The sequence below is a fragment of the Nicotiana sylvestris genome, chromosome 5, assembly GCF_000393655.2.
Source record: "Nicotiana sylvestris chromosome 5, ASM39365v2, whole genome shotgun sequence".
In the NCBI taxonomy this organism is placed as follows: Eukaryota; Viridiplantae; Streptophyta; class Magnoliopsida; order Solanales; family Solanaceae; genus Nicotiana; species Nicotiana sylvestris.
In genome coordinates, this window is record NC_091061.1 from 114240796 (window position 1) to 114259008 (window position 18213).

Genomic DNA, 18213 nt, shown 5'->3' on the forward strand with positions numbered 1-18213 from the left:
TTTCGTATAAGTTACCAATAAATAAGAAGCTTCGTCTATCATACAAGTCACTTGCATATAAATGAACTCTTTCCCAATGGCACTCTTTAGCTATAAGAAGTATATGGTTGAGTTTGATGAATTTGTGACGCTATTATACATTGTCTTTGATAGATATGATCTGACTTTCTCAATTGCTCACACTCTAATCCAAAGTGTTGGGCCCGGGCAAGCCCGGGCTGATCCCATATAGAAGCCGGTTGGAAGTATGTCAGGGTCGTCATGCCTGCTTCCCAAGGGCTACTTTAGTCTTTTCGTAAATTTTGCTAACAGCTAACACGCGTAGGGTAACTTTGACGGGTGGTGCGATTTAGGGGCTCTCACTGCCAGCGACTAATCCCTCCCTCTGTTCATCCTCTTTCTTTCTCTGCTTCATCTTCAGTTTCTTTCTATCTCACAGCGATTAATCTGCTTCCGTTTCCCTCTGCTCATCCTCTTTCTGCCTCTGCTTCATCTTCAGATTTTGTTGTCACTTTTGACGCCATCGGTTAATCGAAGGTCTTTGCTTAGGAAACTTGGTTCACTGACTTTCTTGCCAATGTTTTATCACCAATACAGCATCAAACATTTTCGGAATAGCCGAGGAAACAGTTACGGAGATTTTAAGGTAATGTTTGATACTAGAAACAACCTGTGTTTCGGCTTCTACAGCCTTAGCAAAGTTCAACAATTCAATATTATCCTCTTACAATATCTGCTTGCAAGTCTTGAACTTTTTTATTTGTTTTCCCATCCTTGATAAGAGTTCTTGCCCCAACTTTTCTACCAAGAATGTTTGATGGGGTTGAAACAAATGTTGTTATTATGAAAAGGGTGATGAGAAGGGAAATGAGTTTTGTGGATTTCGTTGTATTTTGATGATTGAAATTTTACGAATGTTTGGGAGAAGAAGGGGAATAGTGTTCATGCTAAGTCTAAGAAAGAAATGAAATAAGAAATAAACACAATAAGTGTAAGGAATCACCAATTGTTTGCTAGATCACAAGTTTTTTTCTTTGCCTGCTTTGCTTTCAGTTAGCCAGCCTGTTATGTGTATGCCAGCTTTGCTTTTAGTTAGCTAGCCTGCTATTGCTTCCTCTTTGTCAGTATTTATTGAGAAATATTAGTTGGTTCTGGAATAAAGCACTGGAAGATCTTTCTTCGGTTTGTAAATGAAAATTTTGATTACATCTTCTACTGATTGAGTTGCTACACTTCTAACAAAACTCATGTGGTCGCTAAAATTGCAAAAGTGTGCGGGATAGATTTCCAAAGAAAAACCTTATTTGATTTTTTTGAACTTTGGGTATCGAGGTATCGGAAGGTAAAACTTTGGATATCGAGGCATCGAAAGGTAAGCACCACAATATAATATTCTTCTCAAATGGCTACAGGTGTCTTTGTTTGTGCCCAAGTGAGTAAGTTATCGATTCCCACAACGTGTTTGGTTTTTCTCCTTCTTGTGATATCAACTGTGCTGGTGAGCTTTGTCCAGTTATTGATATTAAAAGTTGTCACTCTCATATATGAGTTGGTACAAGAGTTCTACTGTTTTTAATCATTATAAAATTCACCGCCAGTAAACAAACAACACTGTAACCATACTAAGAGATAGTTGCTTTCCAAATATTTTCTTGCTTTGGAATTTTTAACTGAAGAAAGGAAAACCCAACTGATCAAGTGTGAAACTTGTGCAGGACTTTCAGATAATTAACTTCCAAAGCATTCATTCATTTGTTTATGTCTTCATTTTGATCTGCCTGTAGTAGGGGTTTGTTGCAGCATGATGGACTTGTTATCCAGTCTGTGATATTGAAATTAAGAAGTAACTTTAAGAGTGACATTGGAAGTGTGATTGTGAAATTCTCATGTTATCTTATTTAAAAAGACACCATCTTTAAGGGAGTCTCGCAGTGATAGTAGAATTTGAAAAATAACTTTTCAATACATGTCCATCAAGGAGGAGGAGGAGGGGGAGAAGGAGAAGAGAAAAAAGGGGGGAACTAGTAGTACTAAATACTAACAACATGAAATACGATAACAGAAGTGAACTAAATCACATGGAGAAGTGACGATCTACTTAAGAATATGCAGGAACCTGAGTGCTACTAAAGTAATTGGTAAGAAAAGGAGAAACTTACAACTACGTACTAACCTTCTACCCTAATCCTCGACCTCCATACATTTCTATCAAGGGTCATGTCCTCAGTAAGATAGAGTCGCGTCATATCATGCCTAATCACCTCTCCTCAATACTTCCTTGGTTTATCTCGACCTCTTCTCACACCCGCCATGGCCCGCCTCTCACATCTCCTAACAGGAGCATCAATGATTCTCCTCTTTACGTACCCGAACCATCTCAGTCTCGACTCCCGCATCTTGTCCCCCATGAAAGTCACTCCCACGTTGTCCTGGATAGCTTCATTCCTAACCTTATCTCTCCTGGTATACCCACTCATCCATCTCAATATCCTCATTTTTGCTACTTTCATCTTCTCCATATGTGCGTTCTTAATTGGCCAACACTCCGCCCTATATAGAATAGTTGGTCGGACCACCAATTGTAAAATTTACCTTTAAGTCTTGGCGGTACATTCCTATCACATAAGACGTCGAATGTAAGACTCCATTTCATCCATCCCGCTCAAATACGATGTATGACATCCTCGTCCTCCATACATTTCTATCAAGGGTCATGTCCTCAGTAAGATAGAGTCGCGTCATATCATGCCTAATCACCTCTCCTCAATACTTCCTTGGTCTATCTCGACCTCTTCTCACACCCGCCATGGCCCGCCTCTCACATCTCCTAACAGGAGCATCAATGATTCTCCTCTTTACGTACCCGAACCATCTCAGTCTCGACTCCCGCATCTTGTCCCCCATGAAAGTCACTCCCACGTTGTCCTGGATAGCTTCATTCCTAACCTTATCTCTCCTGGTATACCCACTCATCCATCTCAATATCCTCATTTTTGCTACTTTCATCTTCTCCATATGTGCGTTCTTAATTGGCCAACACTCCGCCCTATATAGAATAGTTGGTCGGACCACCAATTGTAAAATTTACCTTTAAGTCTTGGCGGTACATTCCTATCACATAAGACGTCGAATGTAAGACTCCATTTCATCCATCCCGCTCAAATACGATGTATGACATCCTCGTCAATCCCCCCGTTATCCTAGAAAATAGACGCAATATACTTGAAATTAGCTTTCTTGGGGGATAACTTGAGTATCAAGCTTCACATCCACGTGTGACTCATGAGCCCCGTCACTGAATTTGCACTCTAAGTATTTTGTTTTGAAGGAGAATAAGCTATATTCCAAGTTTTCAAAACGTGAATTCTGATTGCAGTCAGTAGCATTCTTAGGCCACGTGATATCTAGTGAAGGCATAAAAGTAAACCGTTATAAGATAGAAGCAGTCATGGACTGGCCAAGGCCGACAACACCAACCGAAATCATGAGTGTCTTGGGGTTAGCTGGCTACTATAGAAGGTTTGTAGAGGTATTTTCTTCACTTACAACTCCATTAACTAAGTTGACTCAAAAAGCAATTAAGTTCCAGTGGTTAGACACTTGTGAACTGAGTTTTCAAGAGTTAAAAAAGAGGTTGACCGATGCACCTGTGTTAACTTTGCCGACAGGTTTGAGTGGGTTCACATTGTACTGTGATGCCTCCAGAGTTGGTCTTGGTTGTGTTCTTATGCACTACGAAAAAATTATTGCTTATGCTTCCAAGCAGTTAAAGAATCATGAGAAGAACTACCTCACACACGACTTGGAGCTTGCAGTAGTGGTGTTTGCATTAAAGATATGGGGACACTACCTATATGGCGAGCATTGTGAAGTGTTTACAGATTACAAAAGTCTCAAGTATATTTTCAAGCAGAAAGAGTGAAATTTGAGATAGAGAAGGTGGCTTGAGTTATTGAAGGATTATGATTTCAATATCGTTTATCGTTCGGGTAAAGTTAATGTGGTAGTAGATGCACTTAGTAGCAAGTCAATGGGTCTGTTGGCCCATCATGATTGTCTTTTTTTATGAGTTTTGTGAGTGATGAAGACTAAGCTTACAGAAAAAATGGATATTCTAAGGTGTGTATTCTATGTCTATATCGACTGACTCTTTTTAGAAGAGAAGGAATCCTTTATTTGCAAACAAAATCAAGGAATTATTAGCCATAGTTGTCCATTCAGATATTCCTCTATGTTTTCTTCAGCCCTTTTAACTTTGCATTTTACCCCTTTCAACCTAATTTTCCTTGTCTTTTTGCATTTTAATCCTCTCTACTCTATTCTAGAAGTTTTCTATTCAGCTACAAAGATTCCCCGTGTATAATCCCTTATCTATCCCTCATGCCATGTATTTTAAACTTATTTCCAGACATAGAGTGGAATGTTATAAGGAAAAAGGCTTAACGCCTTATACGAAACAGAACAACAATGAAGCAGACTTTGAAGGAGCAAGAAACAGAGGCTCCCAGCGAAATACTCAAATAGGAAACGAAAAGTTTTAGGTTTCTTTACAAATCACTAGTTCTTGAACTCAGACATATAATATTTTCTATTGTCAATAATCCTACAGTAGTAGGTAAGAATTGGATAGTTAATTCTCTTCTTTCTCTATATCAACACTAAATTCAATATTTAGGTGTGAAACTTTGAAATTTAATTAAAATGCACTAGTTATTATAGAATTGATTATTTGGCGGGTATATATTGGACTGGAGCCCACGTATTGGCTCGAAAAATTTTGAGATGATGTATTCATGCCTGTTCGAAACGCGAATCATAGTATTCATTCTTATGGGAATGGGAATGAAAAACAAGAGATACTTTTTCTCGAAATATGGACAAACGGAAGTTTAACTCCGAAAGAAGCACTTCATGAAGCATCCCGAAATTTAATTGATTTATTTATTCCCTTTTTACATATGGAGGAAGACAACTTATATTTACAGGACAATCAACACACGGTTCCTTTATCCCCTTTTACCTTTCATGATAAATTGGCTAAACTCATAAAAAACAAAAAAAAAATAGCATTGAAATCGATTTTTATTGACCAATCAGAATTGCCTTCCAGGATCTATAATTGCCTCAAAATGTCCAATATATATACATTGTTGGACCTTTTGAATAACAGCCAAGAAGATCTTATGAAAATTGAACATTTTCGTAGCGAAGATGTAAAACGGATATTGGGCATTTTAGAAAAATATTTCGTAATTGATTTAGCAAAAAATAAGTTTTAAATCTATTGGACTTACTTAGTGAAAATAGATTGAAACTCTTTAGCACAATTAATATATTAATATATCATATATTCAAAATAAATTCAGAATTAAATTGAATAGATGTATCTAGGGAGAATTCGCTTTGAAGAAACTATTCCCTAGATACACATGTCGTGTTATTTCACAATTGAATCAATTTAAAAATTCGGCAGGAGGCGGAAATTTCAGGGACTAACGGGATTTTTAGCCCAAAACCCTATATTAAACCAAGGAAGCCGGCAAAGAAAGGATTTGGACATATTTTTGACATAGGTTTGACCTATGGAGGCAGAGACACAATAGGAGCAAGGCTTGGGAATTCTTCTACAAGTTTTTTTCTTTCCTCTTCCTATTTTTCATTGTTGGTTATGACTTTTAGTATTGTAGTTTTACATACTATTATGAATAGCTAATTTGTTATCTAGAGTTTTGATAGAACCTTTTGTAGGATAAATTCTTGTTATGTTTTTATATAATTGAGCCGTAGTATAATCTCTATTTGTTCAACTACGTTCTTATTGTAGTTAATTGAAGAGCTCTCAATTAGCTGTGCCTATTTAGTATGCATAACTCGGGAGAGAGTGCATATTTAGGTAATTGTTGAACAACACCACTCCCAGAGTATATGAGGGATCAATAACCGAGGGTTTAAAGGCGAGATTAGGGATAACGAAGCCTTGGGTGCGATCTGAAGTGAGTTGTATCAAAAGCCAGCTAGCGTAGCTCGGGAGAGTGCGTCTAGTAAATTGTCGTGATTACTCGGGAGAGATTTACGGTAATAAGAGTGCTCATGATCGGTAGAGAATACTTAGGCGAAATTATAGAAGACATAGCGGGAAGGATTCCGACAATTGGGGAAATCATAACTCTAGACCTCCTTAATCTTGTCTCTAACTCTTAGTATCTTTAGTTGTTAATTTATTATTTTAATTTGTTAATCAATTAGTTAAACACAAGAATCTAAATATCTATAAGTTAGGAACTGTTCAAGCTTGTCTTCTTGGTGATAGTGAACAGCTGTAGCTAAGTTTAACTCCGAAAGAAGCACTTCATGAAGCATCCCGAAATTTAATTGATTTATTTATTCCCTTTTTACATATGGAGGAAGACAACTTATATTTACAGGACAATCAACACACGGTTCCTTTATCCCCTTTTACCTTTCATGATAAATTGGCTAAACTCATAAAAAACAAAAAAAAAATAGCATTGAAATCGATTTTTATTGACCAATCAGAATTGCCTTCCAGGATCTATAATTGCCTCAAAATGTCCAATATATATACATTGTTGGACCTTTTGAATAACAGCCAAGAAGATCTTATGAAAATTGAACATTTTCGTAGCGAAGATGTAAAACGGATATTGGGCATTTTAGAAAAATATTTCGTAATTGATTTAGCAAAAAATAAGTTTTAAATCTATTGGACTTACTTAGTGAAAATAGATTGAAACTCTTTAGCACAATTAATATATTAATATATCATATATTCAAAATAAATTCAGAATTAAATTGAATAGATGTATCTAGGGAGAATTCGCTTTGAAGAAACTATTCCCTAGATACACATGTCGTGTTATTTCACAATTGAATCAATTTAAAAATTTAAAAAAGACCTAAAGTTAGGGATTTATCAATAGGTAATGTTGCACCAATGCCCAACCAAAGGGCGACTGCGGTACCAATCAAAAAGACAGTCGTCGCTACTGGACGGCGAAATGGATTTTGGAATTTATTAACATTCTCTAAAAAAGGTACTGTTAATAATCCCGCAGGTACTGAAACCATTAAAAGAACCCCCAATAATTTATTGGGCACTGTACGAAGTATTTGAAATACAGGAAAGAAATACCATTCAGGTAATATTTCCAAAGGGGTTGCAAATGGATCTGCCGGTTCACCAATCATTGATGGTTCTAAAACGGCTAAGCCTACATTACATGCAATAGTACCTAGAATTACTACTGGAAAAATATATAAAAGATCATTGGGCCATGCGGGCTCTCCATAATAATTATGACCCATACCTTTAGCCAATTTAGCTCTTAATACAGGATCATTCAAGTCAGGTTTTTTTGTTATTGGGATAGGTGAATTCTTATAGATCCATCCCCCGAGGGAACTGGACATGATAATTTTTAATCATCCAGCTCGAGCAAGAATAAAAAGAACCAAATGACTCCATATATCCATATAAAATATATATATGGTACCTGTATTTACACATACACTTTTATAATAGCTTGACTTAACTTATTCTGTAGATTATTATCTTTACAAAATGGTCAAAGACACAAATACATTAATTTTAAATAAAAAATAGTGATCATAACAAATATAAAGTTAACAAATATAGTAAAAAAAATCGAACAAACAATAATACACTGGTATTTGCAATGCAATTTTAAAAAAAAGAAGGTAATAGACTAATATAATAAGTTAGTCACATCTTGAAAGTTAATTATAGAAAATCAGGGATACTCGCAAAGGTCGATTCATTAGTAAGTTGAGCATGAGCTCCAACAATTAGGGAATATTATTTGTTTTAATTTGAAAAATTGCCTAAATTTATTTTTGTAAATGTAAACATTTGATATTTGTTAGGAAATATAACGAAAACAATTCTATGGAGCTCCAATTGGGTTTTCAACAAAGTTATCCGATAATATATTTTGTAAGAAGCTGTGGCGCTAATTAAGTTATAGTAATAGTTTTACCCAATTTAACAGGCATTTTGGCCAAACCTCCTAAATTTATTTATTTTGAAAAGATCTTTTTGTCAAAACTATTTCAGAAAAAGTACTACTAGAGAGTTACTACAATTTATGTTTCAATCTCAATATTAGAACAACAATTTATGCTCGACCTAGGTTTCAAAAGTGTTTATAGGGAAAAGCTATTTTTCAGCTTCTGAAAAATAACTTATGCTAATACTTAAAAGCCTTTTTTCATAAAAACTTGGCCAAACACTCTCTAAAGTAGGACAATTTTAAAAGAAAACCACCATATTCATTTAAGTTGTTTAGCAAAGAAAATCCATTTAGATTACAAGTTGCTACTTTACACATGATGTGGTTATTTGTTCTGTATTATTTATTTTTAGAGTATTTATTTATCTTAACTGTCATTTATTGAGGTATTCAAAACTTATCCCAAAAGGTAAAAGATGTAACAAACATGTTTGTTATGATGTAAGTAAGAGATAGGAGAAAATTGGTTTCATGGAGAAAATTACAGATGGAAACTTTGTCACACTCATGTGTTGAAAAAACTATATATTTAGCAATTTCAGTACACATATTTCAAAGTTCTATACAATCTTATGTTTAGCAATTTCAGTACATAGAATTGAAAGTTCTATACAACTCTGCGATGTTGTTGCAAAACAACAGGTCTACTTGTGTGTTAAGCAAAAAACGCTTATGAGTATTTAGAATAAGTTCCAATCCACATATTAGAAAGTTTTATACAACTCTACAATGCTTTTATAATATTTGATATATAATTTACCAATTTTATACAAAATAATGTATTTAGACTGCAATCTTCCTCATTCTTTCTCTCTCTTCTTTCTCCCCCATTCCACCCAACTCTATCTGACATACTAGGGGTGGCAAAATGGTTAAAAGAAAATAGCTAACCACCCATATTATCCACTAAAAAATGGGTTGGATAATGAACATTTTAAAAACGGGTCAAATATGGATAAGAACCATTTTATCCATTTAGAAATGGATAACCAATGAATCTAACTTTTACATTTGTAAAGCCTCAAATTGGGGGTTCCTCAAGTTAGGGAGACTAAGAATTCTCCCAAAAGTGATCATATGCAAGAAGTCATGGATAATATAGTTACACATATTATTCGTCGGTTAAACCGTTTTTTATCCGTATTAAATATGGGTCGGGTCGGATAATTTATTTATTTTTTATTACCCGTTTCGATCCAAACCATATCCGACCCGACCCGCCCGCTTGCCACTTCTGTGACATATATAGAGATAGGCCTACACACTCTTACCAACTTATAGGCCAGAAATCCTTATTTTTTACTGCACCTCCCGTCTTCGTTTTTAAACTATGAAGGATAAACTTATCCCAAAAAAGGGACGAACTAAAGCTTCCTTGAAAAAAATCACATCGCGTATAATTGATCCATGTTAACTATCACATCATTTTTTACGTCATCCTAATAATGCTAAAGTCAAGATACTTTTAAAAAAAAAAAGGAACACTGTTGAAGGCGAGGCTGAAACCATTTATTTGTTCTTTTATGTGAAACTTATTTATGTATTCATTTATACACAATTTTTAAAGACGTGTGAAACGTAAAGACTTAGCTTGAACTCCATTAACCCATAAAAGTTTCGAAGGTTTGAATTCAAAAATAAAATCTTACAAAATTATTATTTATCTGAATTAGACGTCGCAAGTAATTGAAATACCCTTTGGCGTTTATATATCAATTTGGTGAAGATTCGAGTTGATTTTGAATGAAATTTTAGATTGAAACTCAAAGAGTAAATAAATAGATTGTATATATATTTTTGTATGTCATTTGTACACCAAAAAGTTATGTTCAAATTGTATATAAACTGTAGTGTATGACATAATTTGTATGTTCTTTATAAAAAACTTTAGTTACTTTCTGTAAAAAGGAAAACGTAATTAAAACCAGATAAATAAGTTTAAAATTTTGCATACATACAGAAAATTCAATCACATACTAGCACGGGCCGAAGCTCATATATATATTCTTAAATTTCTATTGCACAGATTTTTAACCCAAATAAACTCATTTTATTACGGGTTGAATTCATAATTTGAGTATGAGCTTATTACATAATATCATAGAAATAAGAAATAAACACTATTGCTATATTAAATTTTGAATTATATAATTCTAGATACAAATGAAAGGAATCTGAGTGCAACAAGATAAGGAGAAGAAATGACGGACAACAATAGAGCAGGAGGACAAACTCGAGAAAAGATGAGTTTATGTTTCACCTCAGTTATACTTGGTAATTAGCCTATCTTTCGATCAACTGAAACTGATCATATTTAAGGTGACATGACATTTACTAAAGTCGCATGTTTTAAAGTTAGAATTTGATGATAATATTAGAATCGCACGAGCGTGGGTAAGTTAACTAGTGTCTCACAAATTAGTGGTATCAAAATGTTCCTGATAAGGAAATACGCACCTAACCAGAAAATGAGCTTCAGGAGTCTTGTTTCACTTCATATTTTTTAAGCTTGACAAATCTCTTAGGCCGACTACACTTGTCTAACTTAATTGCCATTAAGTTTCAACAACATCCCGAAGCGTTCGTGAACAAATTCCTTTACTTACATCATACGAGACCAACACCAAAAATTTCATCTTCATTCATCCAGAAAAATCAAGAGGGAACTGAGAAGATGATAATAAGCATGAACACTGCCGACATCGATCATCATGCACATATCATTTCTAATGCAGCAGGAGGGACAACTCTTCTTTTCGCCACTACAAAGAGATAAGAAAGTACATAAGACAGAAATGAGGTCTTTTATACAAAAAGATGCATCTGTGTCTCTGGTCACCCTCTACTCCAGCAAATCCACTCTAATCAAAGTGTTACTGTTGGTCGTCCATGCATAGTCATTTCTTCTTCAAACTACAATACAAAGCAGAATAGCAGTCAGTAAAAGAAGGATCCTGAGCAAAGACAGTTGCGCTGAAAGCTAATTTTTTTGTTTTTAAATGTGAAGGAAGATAACATCCAACATACAAAGAATAAAGCAGCAACTTGACAACAAAGTAGAAGGGGCTGTATTTTCCCAATCATCAAATGTAGTTAAAATTTGAACTCGACCCCGGGAAACTATAATGGTGAAGTTTTTCACTAGCAAAAAATAATAGTTAAAAGTTTTCCAGCAAGGTAGCCTTAAGAAGTTCAGAAAATACCATATCTAGGAGATAGGAACGGACCACAATTTAGATAGTGAGAAGACTTTCTACAACTAATTTCTTAAATAGTGAACATTTAGGGCTTCTTCACAATTTCTCATGAACGAAATAAAGGGAGCACATGAAAACTTTTTCGAGGAAGGGGAGGGAGGGGAGCAAAGGCCATAATGAAGGGTTGTTACTTTCCGAATCAGCATTCAAATGTATAACTTTCAAGAGTGCATCTATAATGAGTGAATAGCTACCTGGAACTACCACCATCTTGGAACTGTATCATCAAATAGCTCCCTCCAGATCTGCTGCAAGTGTAATGAGCATCGGCTTAAATGAGATAACTGGTGTGTAGCTGAGCTCGTAAGTCACTTGCCGTGACCCAAAGATGTTGAACTTTCCCACACTACTATGAGCAACCTCTGCGTCAGAACCCCTTTTAAAGACCACCCTAGCACGAGAAGACTCCTGATAAACTTCAGTTTCTAACTCCTTCAGCGGTCCAAACCGCCTAAACATTTTATTAAGGTTCATTTCAGATGGAAGAGGACCACCTTCTGCAAAATTTAAAATGAGTTCTGCTGGCTCATGCTTCCTCTTCTCAATGTCCTCAGGAGGAACACCTGGCGTTGTGTCATCGTCCGCACTGGATTTTCGTTTTCTGGAGTATGGTCTACGACCTGGTTTACTGGGTTTCTCTGGATCATGAACCGTAAGCTGACGTTCTCCTTCCCCACTCTGACCATTCTGCAATAGCTGCTCCTCACCATGGTTTTGTACAATCCTGTCTGTCCAATAAGAATCATTTACATCATCGAATTCAAATTCTTCAGCAAGCCCAGCTACAGTTTGTGAAGCTTTCCTCTTTCGACCACCGCTAGGTCTTCCGGCCGATGAATTCTGCCTCCGAGAATGCTGGCTCAAAACAACTGAATTTCTAAAACCCGAAAAGAAAGAAGTGATAGTTTTTAAGAAGTTGTAGCTTTTCAGTGGTGCCCATGCCACCAACTGAAGTTGTGAGAGCAACTCATTCGGGGAAGGCAATTCAGTCGGAGTCACAACTTTTCCATTTGGAGAGTCCTGCAATTGAACATCAGCCCCAGTTTGATCACTGTTGCACTTCAGAAGTGAGGCTGAACGAGTTAATTGGCTTGCCGCTCTTTGAATGCATTCACCAATACGGAAGGACGGCTTAGGGGATACAGACGCTCTGGGTGACACTTTAGCTGCATAAACACTTGTTCTCTTGTCCGATCCATCAGTAAGAGAATCAACTGCCTTCCTCTTTTTGCTAGAAGTGAATGGTTTTCCATCTTGGTCATCTTCACAATGTAGAGAATACTCATATTCCACATCAACCATAAGCTCTGACATGCTTCGCTCTTTCTTTTTCGTCTGGGAAATACCTTTTGAACCATGCTTACGTTTGTGAGCAGAGACTTTACCGGTGGGATGTTGCTCGCTGTCTTCTGAAGCATGGCCCTTTTCGTCAGTTGCACTGTCCGCCTGTGGAACTTCAGCATCATTTTCCAGCAATTCTCCACTTAACAAGAATTCGGGTGGCAGACGATATCCTTTGAAGCGACAAAAGGCCACTAGCTGAGCTCGAGCAATGGTGAGATCCAACCTATCAGCCCGACAAGTTGGTGATAGGGCTAATGCTTTCATATAGTGCATGAGCTTGTCAGGTCCAAAGGAAGTGACTCCAGTTGATTTGTCCACTCCATATCTTTTGCTTGATTCTTCACAAATCCCAGTATTCTCCACAATCTGACACGAAATCTCATCATAGGAATCTTCAGGTGTGCATGAGCAAGCAAGACCAAGCTCAACCCGTCTAGAAACCTCTTCCAAAGCACAGCTTATAGCATTTTGAAATGTTTCTGAATTACTTTGCTTCTCAATTTGGGAGAAATTAGAACAGAATGGCCTCAGTACAGATGCATCATTCCAAGCAAAAGTACGATCTCCAAAATACGCAACCAAAAAGCTGTCTTTCTTGTGGTACTTGATGGCCTTTTCTGAAGCATCGGAAGGATCAAATATCTGTCCAGGCCACCATGGATGGCTTCTGACTTTTCCCCAGACTAAATCAGATATAGAGTACTCGTCCTCATCAGTTTGTGGTGGAATGAGATAACCAGGTTGCATCTTCAACAAGCTCACAGGCTTCTCATTCAACATCACTGTGTGGCTAGTCTTAGAAGCAACTTCTTCAGTTCCTTTGTCTTGCTCTGAAGATTCCTGCACAGTATCAGCATGAAGCTTTTCAACTTCACCCTTCTCTTGTTCACCGGCAACCTTCGTTTCTGCAGCATCTGCACGGAAAACAAGACCCTCATCTGCCTTCAAGGAATCCCGGTACTCATTGGCTTGATTCGTCTCGGCATTGCTGGTATGAGAAATACAAGTTTCTACTTCACCCTTCTCTGGTTCATCGGCAACCTTCATTACTGCAGCATGTGCACGGAAAACAAGACCCTCATCTGCCTTCGAGGAATCCTGGTACTCATTGGCTTGATTCGTCTCGGCATTGCTGGTATGAGAAATACAAGTTTCTACAATTTGATCTCCAACTGGAGGAGGGACATCAGCACCAGAATTTGTTACAGTCTGAGATTTTATAGCACCCTCTACATTAATGCTGTTTTCTTCAACTGGAGGAGGGACATCAGCGCCAGAATTTGTTACAGTTCGAGATTTTATAGCACCCTCTACATTAAAGTTGTTTTCTTCAATTGACATTTTATCAGCAGTTGCTGCATTCCCAGCCTCATGATCCATCTCAAGAGCAAGTATATGATCACGCTCCACTACACCCTCTTGATTTGCAGTGGATTCAGATTCTTTGGTAATATCTGAATGCTTTCCTGTACTAACACCTTCTGCATTGTGAGCCAAAACATGAGCTTGAGTAGGATCCTCTCTAAGAGCAGTGTCCTTAGTCTCCACTTTCTGTTCAGCCTCGACCTTTAAGTCATTTTCTTCCAGTAAAAGAGGCGACTTCTCATTAACAGCATCAGAATCTGAAGTTTTGTCAGTATCCTGAAGTAATGAAGTCTCAGTCATAACATCATCGTTAGATGACACTGCAGTCACCTTGGGATCGCCTTCTTTTCCTGCATAGTCATCAAAAGGCAATAAGCTCTCGTTCTCAACACGCTGCAGCGACATGTTCCCGTCCAAGCCTTCCGGCAGGAAGTGGGTTACTCTGTTTGTTTCATCCATCGTGTTCATCTCTCCTGTGCTAGCCATAGTCTCTATGGACACTGTTGTTTCAGCTATTAAAATATTTTTATCCACGGTGCAACTTAAGCTTGTTGTGGCAGTTCCAAGCTGGGCATCCCCATCCCTGTCCATTTCAACACTATCTCCATCAGTTCTGCAAGCTGGTTCATGAGAGGTTTCCAAGGGTTCAATTCCAGCGTCATTTTCCAACCTGGCATCAACCTTCACTACATTCAGACTTTCATCATTCATGGGAAAAGTCATAGTGCCAGTTGTCTCATGACGAACCCCCTCGACTTCCATCTCCTCAAAGTTTCCTGGATCATGAGCACTCGCCTGTTCAGAAGACAGTGGGAGATCATCACTAGAAATTTCACTAATTCCATCTGCTACCTTAGGCTGTATATTTGGCAACTCGTCTGAACCACTTAAGATCCCATCTTTATCGCTGGATACTGGTATCTTTAAAATTGAGACCTCACTACCATCCATAGACACCTCCTTAAGATTGCCAGTTTGGGTTTGCAAATGAGAAGCTTCTGGCTGTGCACATAAAGCAAGATCGCTTTTTTCTTCATGCATGGCATCAACCTTAAATACCCGAACCTCAGCATGGTTTGCTTTTTCACAAGAAGAACCAATAGCCCCATTCTCTGCTGCCAAATTTTCCTTCAAGCTATGTTCTTGCTTCCCAGGGTACGATGGCGCAGTGTTACCATTGATGCCTAAGGAGTGATCATGTACAACTGGGGTGTGGTCAACTGATAATCTTGAATCACCACTAACTACCCTGATAGCCCCTCCCTTATCTTCAGGGATTGGACTGTTTGGTCTCAAAGAAACTGTGTCATCAACAGAATTGCTATTATTATCCTTGTTAGGGAACCCACCATCTTGATCATACACATCAGTTTCCATGGGTTCAACATCCGTACGTGAATTCTCATCCTTGTTGCTCAAGTTATCTTTCTCTTGATCATGGACATCGGTTTCCATGGTTTCAACATCAGTATGTGAATTCTCATCCTTGTTGCTCAAGTCATCTTTCTCTTGATCAGGGGCATCGGTTTCCATGGTTTCAACCTCTGAATGTATTTTTTCTACCAACTCACCATCCCCTGACACAACTCTTTCAGCTAGATGATCTGATATCTGATCCCTTGCATGATTGGCAACATCTTTGTCACTAGCCTGGCCAACCATCTCTGTGACTGAAGTTTCATCTTTTTCAGAAGAATCCAATCTCAAATTGCTAGCCTCAATATTAGAACTGTCTTGGGGCACAAATGAAGAAGATCCAGACAGAGGTTCAATTCCAGGATTCCACACCCCATCATCAGAAAGACCCACTCTTTGCAGTGTCAAATCAGCACTCCCTTTAACAGATACAGAGCTTCCCACAACATTCCCCTCCTCACTAACTCTGATGTTGACTTGCTCCAAAACTCTATCAGCTGTTTCACTCACAGCCTCATTGTCCACTGCCTTGGAAACATCACCCACAACATCAGGTGAAGTCAAACCAACAGATTCAGTGCTCCTGACAACATTACCCTCAGCATCACTGAAGCTGACTTGCTGTACGACAGTACAAGCTGTTACATTCGGAACAATTTCAGCACTAGACGTCACAGAAACATCCCCAGATGACCTTGCAACATCAAGTACAACTTCAACACCATTTCCAGTATTCCCAGATGAGTCCTCAGCATCCCTTGACAGAGAATCCCTATAAGCGTCAACTCCTTTTCCCGATCCCTCATGCCCCAATTCAGCACCATCACCACAAACCCCATCAACAAACACATCAGAGCCTACCACCTCCACCATTATCTCCCCACCATCCCCCTCACTATAAGCCTGCCCCTCACATCGCAAATTCTCTACTAGGGTTTCATCAACAGTATTACCCACAGTGGGCTCTGAAACACTGTTGACTCTACTTACTCCTTCTTGCTCATCCATAGTTACAGAATCTGGGTACAAGAAGAGCAGAAAATTTTCAACTTTACATATCAAGAATCACCCTAAAGACAATAACTCCAAAACCCTAATGGGCACAGACTAACAAATCTAAGCATGTGGATCTACAGAATCAAGAAAACAGCATGAAAAATTCAAGATTCGCACAAGAAGCATAGGCCCAGATAGTATTCTGAGGAGCAATTCAAGAAAACGGAAGAATTAGAGAAAAAATTGTACCTTTTAGAGCTACTCACGAAAGCTGAGTTTTTGAGGTTTTACTGTGTGTGAGAGAGAGAGAGAGAGAAAAGGGGTTTGTATAATACTTAAGGAAAAATTGAAAATGAATTGAATCAGAAAAGCATTAGCCGAATTAAGTGTTTGCTTGTCCTTGCTTCTGAATCTTTGAAACGTAATTGCTGTTCCACAGTAAGATAATGTGTATCCAACGATATCTTGACACGCTCGTGATTTGACTGCTCGTATAGCAGGAGAATTATGTGCGATTTGAGTTATTCAGGAAACTTTATTGGCATAAAAAGGAAATTCGTAAAAGTTTGAGGCCTAAGTTCAATTTCTAATAATGTACGTTGGTTACTTTGATAAAACAGGAGTTAACAGGATTATATGATAAAACACCATATGAATCGCTGGAAGTAGAAAGAATAGCAGAAAAGAACCTTTTCTATTCCTTACTTTGCTTTAGGAAAGAGGTTGTACCCCTACCAATAGAAATTCATTTAAATTAGACAAAGATAGATTTTAGCTTAAGAATTTCTGGAATTTGGCGGATTGAATCGCTGTCCATTGCTATCGAGTTGCACTCGTTTGGTCATCGGTTTGTTGCTGTTATGTTGCCGGATCTCCTCGCCTATTTCAGTTAGTGGGGAGCACTGGAGAGGAGGAGAAGAGAGCGAACATTGCGAGATATAAGGTAGCTAGGAAGGAGGCAAAGATGGCAGTGACGGAGGCAAAGACGGCAGCTTTTGCTCGTTTGTATGAGGAACTAGGGAACAAAGGCGGGGAGAAGAAGTTACTCCGACTCGCTAAGGTGAGAGAGAGGACGGCTCGGGATTTGGACCAAGTGAGGTGCATAAAAGATGAGGACGGCAAAGTTTTGTTGGGGGATGACCAGATTAAGAGGAGATGGCAGGCCTACTTTCATAAACTTCTAAATGAGGAAGGGGATCAGGATATTGTACTAGGTGAATTGAGGAATGCCGACAGCCCCCATGAACTAAGTGATTGTCGGGACATTGAGGTCGATGAGGTCGTGGAGGCAATGCGTAAGATGAGAAGGGGCAGAGCTACCGGACCAGATGAAATTCCGGTTGAGCTTTGGAGGTGTGTGGGTAGAGCAGGCTTGGAATGGCTTACTAAGTTGCTTAATGTTATATCCAAGACTAATAGGATGCCCGAAGAGTGGAGGTGGAGTACAATGGTCCCGTTGTATAAGAACAAAGGCGATATCCAGATCTGTAACAACTATAGGGGTATTAAATTACTAAGTCATACCATGAAAGTCTGGGAGAGAGTGGTAGAAATGAGAGTGCGAAGGACGGTGTCTATTTCAGACAACCAGTTCGGGTTCATGCCGGGGCGATCTACCACAGAAGCTATCCACCTTATTAGGAGGATGGTGGAACAATACAGGGATAAGAAGAAGGATCTCCACATGGTGTTTATCGATCTAGAGAAAGCGTACGACAGGGTTCCTAGGGAGGTCTTATGGAGATGCTTAGAGGCTAAAGGGGTCCCGGTTGCCTACATTAGGG

General features: G+C 38.2%; 1 protein-coding gene and 1 long non-coding RNA gene across 2 annotated transcripts; one reads left to right on the forward strand and one right to left on the reverse strand.

The window, feature by feature from the left end:
• Positions 1-362: 362 nt before the first annotated feature.
• On the forward strand, positions 363-5190 carry LOC138891275 (uncharacterized). Its single transcript, XR_011407653.1, has 2 exons — positions 363-3529; positions 3669-5190. It is a non-coding gene; the product is annotated as an uncharacterized lncRNA (long non-coding RNA).
• Positions 5191-10632: 5442 nt separating this feature from the next.
• Positions 10633-16783, reverse strand: LOC104220881 (uncharacterized). Its single transcript, XM_009771848.2, has 3 exons — positions 16679-16783; positions 11503-16452; positions 10633-10964 (listed from the first exon to the last, which is right to left on the reverse strand). The coding sequence occupies exon 2, from the start codon at positions 16439-16441 to the stop codon at positions 11534-11536; it is 4908 nt and encodes a 1635-aa protein (XP_009770150.1). The 5' UTR covers positions 16442-16452; positions 16679-16783; the 3' UTR covers positions 10633-10964; positions 11503-11533.
• Positions 16784-18213: the final 1430 nt, after the last annotated feature.